At 40.1% G+C, this 12,453-nt stretch overlaps 1 protein-coding gene across 2 annotated transcripts in view; it reads left to right on the top strand.

The window, feature by feature from the left end:
- MEAK7 (MTOR associated protein, eak-7 homolog) overlaps window positions 1–12,401 on the top strand; it is a 12,786-nt gene extending 385 nt beyond the window's left edge. The window contains exons 2-9 of one of the 2 annotated variants that reach the window (XM_057381968.1): window positions 115–228; window positions 1,293–1,469; window positions 4,043–4,273; window positions 4,755–4,899; window positions 5,532–5,972; window positions 7,173–7,291; window positions 8,111–8,290; window positions 9,299–12,401. In XM_057381968.1, the coding sequence (XP_057237951.1) occupies window positions 1,302–1,469; window positions 4,043–4,273; window positions 4,755–4,899; window positions 5,532–5,972; window positions 7,173–7,291; window positions 8,111–8,290; window positions 9,299–9,433 (1,419 nt within the window). In that variant the 5' untranslated portion in view covers window positions 115–228; window positions 1,293–1,301 and the 3' untranslated portion in view covers window positions 9,434–12,401. The remainder of the gene's footprint in view (window positions 1–114; window positions 229–1,292; window positions 1,470–4,042; window positions 4,274–4,754; window positions 4,900–5,531; window positions 5,973–7,172; window positions 7,292–8,110; window positions 8,291–9,298) is intronic. The other variant, XM_057381969.1, reaches the window with a different exon arrangement.
- Window positions 12,402–12,453: the final 52 nt, after the last annotated feature.

Below are 12,453 nucleotides of genomic sequence, written 5' to 3'. Positions count from 1 at the left end.
GATGGACAGAGTTGGTCAGATTCTCTTGGCACACCTAGAATAAACCTTTTATGGGCCCTCCTTCTCCAGCGGTTCGCTGTTCAAATTTGTATCTTCACCTTCTAGGTCTTCTAGGTTGCTGTGGTTTGCTCTCAGCCCTCGGTGTTTACCCCACGATCGACATCTTCCTCTCAGGCAAGGCTTTAGGCCTGAAGGTGAAGCAGCCACAGCCCGACCTGCTTATCTACGGTAAACAAAGTTAACGACAGAAACACCGCGTTAGGCACAACAGTGTGTCCTTCGGAGGCTGCTGAAGGGCTGCGTGATGGGCTTGTCTGGAAAAGAGAGGTGCCAGGAAGGGCATGGCATTTGCAGAAAAAAAACCTGCAGAATCATCTTTTTATTCCGCATCTCATCTTTTTCATATTTGTGTCTCCCCCAGACAGATGGGAAGGCTGCTGGCAGTGATGGCTGTCATTGCGGTCATGGTGAAATTTGGAATTTCAGGCCCTGTTAGGTCTGTGCCAGGGAGAAAGGSAGAGCACATGGCTCAAATGACACTAAAAATAAGTCTCCATAATCCAGCTGACTCTGCTGACAGTGAGAGAAATAGTTGTGTCACTAAATGTGTAAAACAAACAAAGAAACTCCAAACCAAACCCCCCCCCACCAGCCTTAATTCTATTAATATCAACTCACTGACTGATTTATTGGTTTCATACGAATTTTTGTGGTTTTGATGGGTCTTGAGTTGTGTTCCTAAATTTTGTTGTTACTTTGTTTAATTGATGTTTGAAATTAATTTATATTTGTGATTTTCAGAGACTTGCAGTTACRGTGTTTTAGTGCTGCATAATATTGGCAAACTTAGCTTCAGTCCATTAATGCATCAGAAAGATGCAGCACAATCTGTCATAACTAATCTATTATCAGACCTTTTCCCTTMTGTTAGGGATGTATTCCAGCTGTCAAACTCATGGTCACTTTGTATAAACTAATTTAACCGTTAGATCATATTGGTTTTTCCATTTGATGGAGACTTGAYTGAGGTTTGCATTGGTGGTTTTAGCAAAGAGCTGTCAGACTGTCAGCTTTTAAAGCACAGTTACTGTCCACAGATGTTCTCCAAGTTCATTAAGTCTTGGTGAATACAGAGACTAAACAGTAGTTTTAATAATTTCCTGTAAGGCTACTAATTTGCTATTCTTGTAAAACTTGCAGTGGTATGTTAGTCAGTTTGATGTGTCTTTCATGGCCCTTGTGATATTGTTCTGTGTTTAATGTTTCTTTTGTTTCTTTTTTCTTTGCTTCAGGTTGAAAAGATGGGGAATGCAGAAAGCAATGCCTATCAGAATCACCTTTCCAGATTTCTTCCTGAGGAGCAGTCTGACATTGATGGACTATTCGATACCTTATCAGGATCTAGTGGCTCAGCTGGAGCAAAAAATGCCAAAGCTACAAAGAAAACTGTGACTCTGGCAGCACTACAGGCAAGGCAATTTGTTATTCATGATGTATCTGGGATGTAGTGTATTGAACAGAATTCCAGAAAGAAACTCTAAAGATGTGGCAATAGTTATTTTTTAAGGATTGCTCATCTCAATTTAATTTTTCATATTTTGGGGCAGAATGGATATTTAACTTTTTTTTTCTTGCGGTTTAACATGAGTAGTGACTTTCAGGTCTSCATTTGTCTCTTAAATTGCACTTTTGGGTCCACTTGCAGCTTTCCTGATTCTGAAGCAAGTTAGGGTGTACAGAAATGTTTTTACAGAGACCTGAAAAATAGACAGAATATTTTTCCCTCTGGAGTCTGTTGTGTGGGATCCTTTACAGATTGTCTTGAGAAGCTGTCACAAAGTCAGTTTTTATTTGCTTATGTCAGTCTCATTCACTGTCTCTAATCTCTTCATATGTACTAAAAGAAGAGAGTTCAATTTGGCTTGATTAAGCTGTAGCTCCCTGTTTTAGCTGATTAACATGCATTATGCTTCTGATTAACTTTGCATTCATTTTCTAATCAAGAAAGGAGAAAAATGGTTCGCTGGAATCCTTAATAACTTCAGCTAGTCAGGAACTAAGTGGCCTAATGAATGTAGTGGTAAAGTGCATTTTTATATATGTTACACAGATAATGGAGTGAAATTAAAACTCATTGAGAGCAGCASGTTATTTTAAGGTGTTTAGCAATGCCTGTGCATGTAGAGCAGCCTCAGCCTTCCTGCAGCCTGGCTGTTTGTGAGCTGCCACCAAGTTTTRGAACACCAAGTTTGGAAATGATGTTCCTGCTGTCTGGTGTTTCAGCACTAATTCATCCAATGCCCTTGGTGCCTGTTATTGTTTGAGACTGGAAAAAGTTMTCTTTCTGGCTTTGCCCTAGATCAGTGTGATTTTTGGTGAACTTTTGTCTTTACCCTTCCTGCCTTTTTGTTTGTTTATTAAACTAAAATCTTTTGGAAGATTTCTGTAGGTGCAGGGACAGTCACGATGACATTCCTGCCTCATAGGTGACAGTGCTYATGCCTGGGCTGGACTGAGATGTGACAGATTTGATCCAGCAACAGTCTGGTCCCACTGATGAGGCCCCAAACATCACCTCGTGTTCTGCTTAGGTTACACATCTGGTCCAGAGCAGGCTGCACTGCATAGCTTGGGAAGTATGTGGAGCAGACATCTCTAGATAATTTCTTGAAGATGCTCAAAACAAGGGTTCTGAACTGCCAGAGATGTGAGTTAGATGGTTATTAAAGTTTCCTGTTTTACAGACYTCCTTTTTTGCACCCCAGGTCCACTCTTTGGAATAGCTAGAAGCAAAATGAAACAGCCCAGTGAAGTGGTGGGATAAGTTAGTGGGTAGGTAGGTAAATTCAGCAGTGTGAAGCAAAAAGCCCTTAAGTATAATGTTTTAGTTGTGTTCCCTGCYGCCTCTCCCACTTCAGGCTCATGTAGGATTTTTAGAAAGCCTCTCAAAGACAGTTGTACCCCCTGTGACCATCTCTCCCTCGCTGTGGAGCACTCTGATGTGAAAAACTGTGGCTGCTATTTCTGCTCCTGCTGGAATCAATGGGAGTTGTACCACTGACGTCAGTGAAAGCAGCACAGAGCTCAGGATATTGGCTCTCTTATGCCCAGCAACAGCCATTAACAGCAAATAGGAGCAGCCCAGGTGGCTTCCAGAGGAGTGGTATTGAGCCAGGCAATCGGTAATAGCAGCTCCAGAGCTGGAGTAGTGCTTTTAGCCAGGTGGGGCTCCACTGATTTCAGCAGTCCCCACTGAGCTTCACCCTGTGTGCAGGAGTCAATTCAGGTCTTCAGCACGTTGTGCACAGTGCTGTGCACAGTGAGGACACTGGGTAATCATGTCCTCCTGTGTGCATATATTTTAGCTGGTTTATTTTTAAACCGTGTAATTATCTTCAACACTCTCAAAGTTGAACCCAGAGTCAGATCTTTCCCACAGAGCCGTGATGAATGATGATATATTCCAGCTAGATTTCAATTCAAAGGGSCAGGCATGCAATTCAGATTAATAAGTTCTGCTTTTGACTCTGCTAACATCAGGGATGCTTTTTAAAAATCAGGTGRTCTCAACTTTGTTCTGTGCTTCAGTTAGTTGCTGTGCAGGTGGAAATTTCTGGGATTGTTTCTGCATGTGCATGTGGGGTTAAACACCACATTGAGGCCAAAGCTGAGATATGGAAAACACTTCACTTTGTTTTTAAATGAGCTCCACTATCGAAAGCAGACTTAAAACACAATTTTGAATGTTKGGCTGGCAGTTGTAAACCTTTGCCCCAGAGTTATCACCTAGAAACCCTTTGCTCATATCCTATTGGGACTTTATAGTGTTGGTTTTTCTGAAATCCATAGTGTTTCTAGAAAAACCGTATCAACCAAAATCACAAAAAAAATTGCTATAAAATTAGAGATTTTTAGTTTTTCTCTTAGCAAAGCAGTTCTTGACAAAAGTTTATTCCTGATAGTAGATACTTTGTCTCAGCACAGATTAGCTGGAACACATCAGTTACTCTTAATGTGCTCTGTGCTGTTTCTCTCACTGCAGGCACACACTCGGGAACCACTGCCAGAGCCAATGACTGTTCGGTTGTACAATGGCATGAAAAGCATTGACCTGCCTGGMAAATCGTCTGGGCTGAGTGAACAGATTGCTAAGGAGCAGTTTGTAATTTTTATGTCAAACCTCTTAAAAGGAAATGCGGATGAGAAGATTAGCATCATAATGAGAATGATCTCCAAGACAGGAGGGCCCCTGAAGGGCAAACAAATCCAAGAGGTAAATGAGCAGTTAAATGTGTGTTGGGGGGACAGTGAGAGAGCAGGGCCATAGTTAAGAGCCAGCAGGGGCTGTGGTGTGGCTGGCTGATGCTTCTGGGAACCGAGCAAAATGTTCTCTGGAGCTTTATTGCAGGATCAAATACATAGCTTGCAAGGTGAGAGAGTGAGATAGCACAGAACAGTAATTCACTAGCAGCTTCTACRGTACAAAMCTTGACCCTCCCCTCCCTCTTCCARTCACTATTTTATCTAGCTGCTTTGTGAAGTAACATGTATGAAATGTCTTGAAAAAGCATCCTTTTCAGACCTGTGACACTGAAATAGCRTTTCTGTAGTTCCTGACTTGTCATGACAAGAGATGTTTCTGCCTTTGGGATTACAGCATCAGTACTGCTTGACTTTATCTTCAGACAGTCCTTTGAAGCTCTTGGCAATTTCATTTAAGAAATACCAAAAYGGTGATGTTTTAATCTTTTAAGTTCACAGAGGATCTGATCACRTCTGTAGTCCATGTACTGAGCTACAGGAAGGAACTGAAAGGTTGGAGTTTGGAGAATACGAGGGATTTTTCAAGTGGAGTCAAAGCTTTGGCTTCTGAGCTGCTCTCAGAATTGAAGCTTCCAGGTAAGCAGCCCTGATCAGCATGTCCCAGAACTTGTGTAATCACTGATCTCATGAGAATTTCTCTCTTCAGGTCACATCTTTGAATTTAAATGGTGAGACCAAAATTTCAAACCTAGTGTTTAGAAAACAAGATGGGAATTTTATTTATTTTACCTTACCATCTTTCTCCCCTAAATTCAGGTGAGATTTGATTTGGAGTCCCAGTTTGTTGTAGAACATGTCTGTTTTACAAATACCTRACTTGCAGATGACAGGCATGGACATCTAAATATTACTTATTTAAATAAAATGTATTATGTTTTTATGACCATGTCCTTCTATAAAGCATAGGTCTATCTTTGCACTGTTGCAATAACAGATTTTGCTGTCTGGCAAAGAATATTTCATGAGTTGTAGCTTGAAGTCTGTGTTTCTAAATCGTGACAGCCCAACCAATGAATGGCACAGGTAAATGTTTCTCAGTTCTGTGGTTGCATTTGTTTAGTGTAGTTGACACTTTACTGCTTCTGGCTCCTTTCAGATGTGGTTTTCTGTTCATTACAATAATGGTTATTGTGTTTGCACTTAAAAATTACCTAATTATTTTCCAGACCGGGAGATTTACTCCTGTTCCTGTGTGTCTTCTTATTTAGATGGGACAAAACCTGTGGGTTCTCAGCTGCTGGAGACAAATTTTGATCAAAGTGTCATTGAGGATTGGGTGTACCGAGTTCCCCAGATCTCYGTTTTCCTCAGTGTTGTCATCAGGCAAGGCCTCCATGTCCTSCATTCCCTCCCAGACCAAACCAACGACATCCTCAACCTGGTTCCCCACTGCAAAGGTGTCAAAGGGAGAGGAGTTGTCAGCCTCTTTGACATCCCAGCCATCATCTACATCAACTCCCACCTGCCTGCAGAGCTACAGCACAAGTGGCAGCTTTTATTTTCCTCCAGGCTCCACGGGGAGAGCTTTTCACAGTTGTGTGCCCATATAGTGAACAAAGGTCCWTGCATAGTGATCTTAAGGGACTTGGATGGTTTCCTCTTTGGTGGGTTTGCATCTCACTCCTGGGAGGTGAAGCCACAGTTCCAAGGTAAATCTCATTTTCCTTTTTTTAGTATCTCTGGTAAACATTCCCCGTTTTTTGTATAGGCACAAGAATCCTGTCCCCTAATGGATACTGTCCCTTTAATGACAGTGTTTCTTACACTTCTAAGTGATTTTTTCTGTGGCAAAAATAACACTGATTTTCAAAGAATATCAAACACATGCAAAGTTATTCTTAGCATGGCAGTCAGGCATGTTACTGATTARTATTTATAGTTTGTTATTTGATAAGACTTTTAAAATTGCAATGCTTATTGATCACAGAAGTTTCTTGGGAAATCTATCAAGCYCTGTAACTGCTTAGGTTGAAAATTAAATGAAAATGAAGGAAGTAGAGCMCATATGATGAATTAGTGTCTAAATAATTTGTCCACAGGATGGCAGTCCTCCATCAGGAACAGCTAAGCCTCCTGTTGCCATTTGTGCACTGTKTTTGTTCCCCTTCTAAAATCCAGCAGCCAGAGGATTCTTGGCACAAGCTAAACTTCTTGTTCCCTWCAAACTTCAGGGGAGAAGAGAGGGATTTTTAAGAATTCTTTGGAAAGAACATTTCTGATGGACTTTTGAAAAAAACCCCAGGGCTTTGAATATTTGGTGCTGTGGAGAATCCTCACTTTGGCTACATTAGAAACTCAATTCCTATCCTAAATGAGTGTTTGAAAATTCAATCAGTTGGTACAATATTATTTTACACTGATTACACATCCCTTTCCTTTTATTTTTTCCTGACACAGAAACACACAAAGCATACAGGGCAGTCACACCAGAGATCCCTCTCAATACCACACTGGGCATAGTGAAAAATGGTCTAAGTCATCGACTCTAAACTGATCTGTATTTCAGTGCAGTCAGAATTAGGAGTGTCTGCACTCACAGCAGTACAGATCTGTCACTTGGCCAGTTTTAGGTGCCTATAATGCACTCTGGGGTCGGTGACATAGTGATATAATGCCCTAATGAGGCCTCTGACTATTCCCTTGATCACCTTTACATTGATTTCTGTRACTGCACAGAGTTAACTGAGAATAAAAAAACAGATCTAAATCTTGATGGGAGATCTACTGCCTTTCTGACCTGGCAGCTGTCTTTGAACTACTCAGCTTCACTTCAATTATTTTTCTATTCTATTTGTAGGCAARTTATTGCTTGACCACTGGTCTGACCTCAGGTGCTTCTGTGTTTGCAGGTGACAACAGATGCTTTCTGTTTTCTGTTTTCCCCACTCTGGCTGTGTACACATACACAGGGTACAATGACCACTACATGTATTTAAACCATGGCCAACAGACTATGCCAAATGGACTTGTAAGTATTCAGAAATGGTCATTTGGAAGTGGGATTTGTGGCTGGTGTTTGGRAGTGTTTTGTGGGTTTTTTTGTTTCTGGGAGAAGATTTATTTCACTTGTTATTYTCTGAGGAAATTTGTATCCCTGAAGCAGCACAAAATAGTGATTTGTGTAACTGAGGATTCTTTCACTGGCTGCTCTCCCTGCCACACCACCTGCTTTTGAAATTATGGAAGAGAAAGCCCAACAGAATTAGAGTGCAGACATTGCAAGTAGCTGCTACTGCTGTGTGATTAGTGGCAGGAGCTCCTCTTACTCAAATTTACRGATGAACTCTCCAGATGCAGAGGAATTTCTACAGAGCTACAACACACCACCTGTCTTTAGTGCTTTTGGAGCATTATGTGCCCATAACTTGGGGAATTGCAGCAGGCATTTGCTCTAGAGAAAGTGAAAAACATTGAATTACATTATTGGTTTCTGTAGATACTTTCCTAAATGGAAAAAAGGCAGCAAACCTGAGCACTGCCACTCTGAAATGGAACTGTTAGTCAATAAACAAAAGCCAGGAGCTAAATTTCTTGCACAGGTCACAAATATTGGTATTTTTTAAAGCTTAGAGGTAGAGCAGTATCACTCAAGTAAATTCTTATTTGTGTTCAGGAATAAAAGATGTGGGTATAGAGGCCCAGCTTCACTCAGAATCCCTTTTTTTTCACCTACCCACAGAAGTGTTGCATAAATACTGAACACAGCAGCTTGTTCTCTACGTTTCCTGACTTTCCCAGTCTGTTTTTGCTGTGCAGGATGTGTTTAATGTGCTGTTTTTTCTCCCAGGGTATGGGTGGCCAGCACGGGTACTTTGGGCTCTGGATTGACAGTGACTATGGGAAAGGCCACAGCAAAGCCAAACCTCGCTGCACCACCTACAACAGCCCCCAGCTGTCAGCCAAAGAGGAATTTACTCTGGATGCCATGGAAGTTTGGGCAGTGGGAGATGCTCCTGAGAATGCAGGGGTAGGTGAACCTGTGATATTGTGTCCTGGTTGGAGCAGATGTGAATGCAAAGCTCACAGTTGCAGTTTTCTGTTTAAACCTTGTCTTTCTATTGTAGTGAATAACATTTTCTTTAACTGGTCCTGTGGTGCCATGAATTTTGCAGTGGGAAAATAGCAAAACAGTAGTGGAATTATTGAGGGTGCCAACAAGAAAGAATATCAGGAGCCATGAGGTGATAGAGCCAGAATAGCAGGACTTTAATCTGAATTTCAAAAGGCTTTTTTGATATTGAGGAGAGGTCTTCAGGAGGAACCTCCTTGGAGGGGCTCAGTAAAACCCAGTTTTTCTAAAAGCACTGGAAAGTCTCTAGTAAAGGCTGATCTGTAATTCAGGAAGACACCTAAAAGATTTCTTTATCAGTAACTTTAAATTTACTATTGTTTCACAATGAATTTATGTGAATAGGTTTGTGCCAGTCTTCCTGCACTTGGTTTATTTTTGGGAATGAGTAGGAGCCCTCTTTCCAGTCTCCCCTATCCCTGTAATTTATTCTCTTATTAAACTGTCTGGTCTGTAYAGTTTGGTGKGGTTTTAAAATTTATTTATTYTKAATTTTTACTTYTTTTCATACTAAAATCATATGACCTGAATTCMCTGGAAACAGAGCTTTAAGTAGAAACAGAGCAAACTGTTTACAAAAAACGTTGAATTGTAACTGGATCTCTTCTTTAAAAGCTTTACATCAGCACTTCAGACTSAGGTGAGGTTAACCAGGATGTCCTGGCTGGCTTGTAACCTGAATAAACCTGAAATACTTCACTGTCATCTTAGGAAAATTTTCTGGCTATTTTGTGCAGTTAAAATCATTTGATGTATCCCAGAATTTTAAAWGCCATGCTTGGAAATCCATCTGCTCCATTGTGCCAAGCTTGCAGACCACATCACTTAATGGACTTTTGAGTGTGTCCCTTCCCTGTAGCCTGATACTGACATTTTAAATTGACTATATCTTATTTTGTTTTGAAGAAAAAAGGTAAGAAGAGTATCCTGGATGTGGATCCTCAGGCTCAGGCCTTGTTAGAAATGGCTGGAAAGAGTCGTCAGAGCGAAGGGCTGCGGGAACCCATTGAAGAGGATGAAGATGATGATGAAGAGARCTAAAGGAATTACAGTAACACAAAAAATCCTTTATTTACTTCCAAGTGTTAATGTTCTTGGAGAAGACATTTTTTTCTTTTTTTTTCCCTTAAATTTACCTCATTGTCTGGGACAAAGCTTGTTACTTGTGTAATGTTCAGGTTTAATGCACTATTCTGCCTGAAGGGTTTTGTTGGGGGAGTTCAGAAAAATTAACTAGGGATACAATCATTAGGCATGGCTAAGCTCCAGCTGAATGTGAATTTGCTTRCATTCCCCATAGATTATGTCTGCACACTAAATTAAAAGCAGCAGAAGTTATTGACAGTATGGCTTTCTGTCTTGGAGAATTGATATGTACATATTTATATATTTATAAAGCCTGTTCAAGGCACTGATTAAAGCTCTTATACCTCAAACTGTACATATTTATTTGCATGCCATGAAATTAGTCAGCAAAGCTTACAAACTGTAATGATGTCTTCCATTGCTGAACATACAATAGTCCACATGATTCCAACTGAAGGGTGCTATTAATTTGCATTGCTTCAGTTCAAACATTTATTTTCAAGTTTTCTAAGTAATTTTCAGCAAAAGACTCCATATGAGTTTTAGGATGTCCAGAATARTTATAGAATAACAGATTTTATGCTACTACACTGCCCTTGATGCATCTCACTTCATCTGTTTCTGCAGAAATTTGTCTGTTGCTTTTTAAACTTAGAATAGAATCACTGAAGCCATATTTATCCTAAAAATGGACCATCCCACCAGCAGGAATTCTCTAGACAAGGTACATTCTTTAGAAACCTCATGAGACTGGAATAAAAGATCAGGCTGTAAAAAAAGTTAGTAAGAAGCAGCCACATTTAATTGAGAACAGGATCTGCATATACCCTGTGAAAGAAGTAAAAATCAGGTTTATATTTGTAAAATGTTTAAAGAAGATTGCTGTAAACTTTATTTCCACATAATTAATAAGTACTCTATTATGGAAAARTATCCCCAGAATGTGAAATGCAGTTGTTGGGGTTTGTGCTCTCTTTTTTGACTGTCCACCAGTCAACACCAGTTTTGCCAGGTCTACTCAGGACTTTTTCTACTTGAATTTGTTCACATCTATCAGTAATTATTAGTTTGACCTTGCTAATTCTGTGTGTTATTAACTTGTCAATAATAACCCTGGTTTCTTCCAGGGACTGTAATTTCTAACTCAGCAAAATGTGTTTGGTTATCAGTGTCTCTGCTTATCAGTCTTCCTCCTTCTGAGGAAAARGACTATGTCCAATCCCCTTTGTCCTGGCATAAGTTTGTGCAGCTTAGAGAAAAAATGTGTTGTAACAATCTACAGAATTCTACAATTCCTGATCTTGTGGCCTCCCTTCAAATCCCTTCCCTTGCTGTTTTCTTGTATGTGGTCTTTTTTTCCCCAACGTATTGTTTTTGATAGGGAGCCAGATTTGAATATTCTTAACAACCTGCACTTGTGCCTTAATGTAGATCTCATTTTTAAAAACTAAATTAAATGTGAATTTAGCCTTGAAAGGAGAGCATGAAAAATTGCTCCAGCCAGACACCCTAGAACTGAGCTGTGTGTTTTGTGGAGTACCTGAATTAATACTTGGGCCACTTATATGCTATTTGTTCCAGTACAGAGAGTGCTGTGAAAGGCCTGAAATAATGTCCTTTTATCCTGTATTTGCTTAAAGATAAACACTYTAAAGATCAAGTCTCCCAGGTTTGTACCACACAGAAAAATAATGTAAGCATCAGAACAATTGCACTGATTCTTTTGTAGAATTTTCTTCTCTATATATGTTAATAATGTTAAATTGTGCATTGTAAGGAGTAGCAAGTACATGATGCTGTAAGAGTGGTGATAGCAGCTTTTGTTGTAACATTCTCCAACTCCCACCACGAGTCTCAGAGGTCTTTCTCACTTAACTCACTTAGCARTGACTAAGCCTATTAAATACTCCCAAGTGCTTGGCATACAGGATGAGACRGTTGAATTTCTTCAGGGAAGCATAAAATAAACAGCTAGACTTTATTTTTCTTCCATTACAAGGCAGAGACTTGTTTTTGAGAACTGAAGCCATCTGCAAGGGTTTAAAAAAAAAGGGAGCAGATGCCTTTGCAGGCTGTATTTGAGGAGGGGGAATTGTACAAAGCTACTCTCCACCAAAAATACTTCAGTGGCCAGGTTTTCTTTGATTTATAATGAGCACCAGTATAGCTTTCTATTCATATTTTTTTTCTAGACTATGATTCCAAAATGTAATCCTKTTTAAACATCTTGTGACTATCAGCATAGCAGCGTGACCTCTGAAATTGTAGTTTTTTGACAAATTTGTGTCTGAGACTCTTCATTTTCACTTTGAAGGTGTTAAGCTGRGGCAAGAAGAAAATTGACACTATGGCACTTTAGCAAATGTCTCAATGAAGCAGTATTTACTAGGGCACTACTGACCCAACCAGCAGATGGGATTATTCTGAATTGTTCTTTAAATATAAAAGATGGGCTTGGGAGAGAGTCAACTAGTATTTTCCTGAACCAAATGATTAGGAAATCTGGGCTTCCTGCTCATCCACCTACAAATATCCAGAAAGCTTTTGTCAGCAGTGGGTTTAGCTATGATCTGAACAGCTCAATCACTTTTGTGCAGTTCTTGACCCAGCTGCAAAGCTCAACATCCCTTCTCTGTTCCTGACTCATCTTTRTTCTCAGACTTTGTGAAAGTGAGTCTCTTTCCCATTAAATCCTTCTGCTGCTGTGCATTGGGTCTGCTCAGCCTCCCCTTTTTCTCTTAGCCACACAGGTACAAAAAATGACAGCTGAGGGTTGACACTTCAGCTCCCTGCTCTGTTTGACCTCTCCCCACTATTTCCTTGAAATCCTGCTCAATYGAGGCTGGAGATAGGGGAATCCACAAACACTATAAACTGGAGAAAAATWAATGCTTGAAGGCAGGTCTTTTCCATTCTTCTAACGTAATGTAAAAGGACGTGTCTAAATCACGAGTCTCACTCAGATGCTTGTCAGT

Source organism: Malurus melanocephalus, unplaced genomic scaffold (genome assembly GCF_030028575.1).
Source record: "Malurus melanocephalus ecotype Western Australia unplaced genomic scaffold, MMel_1.1 scaffold_543, whole genome shotgun sequence".
NCBI lineage: Eukaryota > Metazoa > Chordata > Aves > Passeriformes > Maluridae > Malurus > Malurus melanocephalus.
The sequence above is the reverse complement of the archived record's forward strand: the minus strand, read 5'-3'. Positions and strand labels throughout refer to the sequence as shown.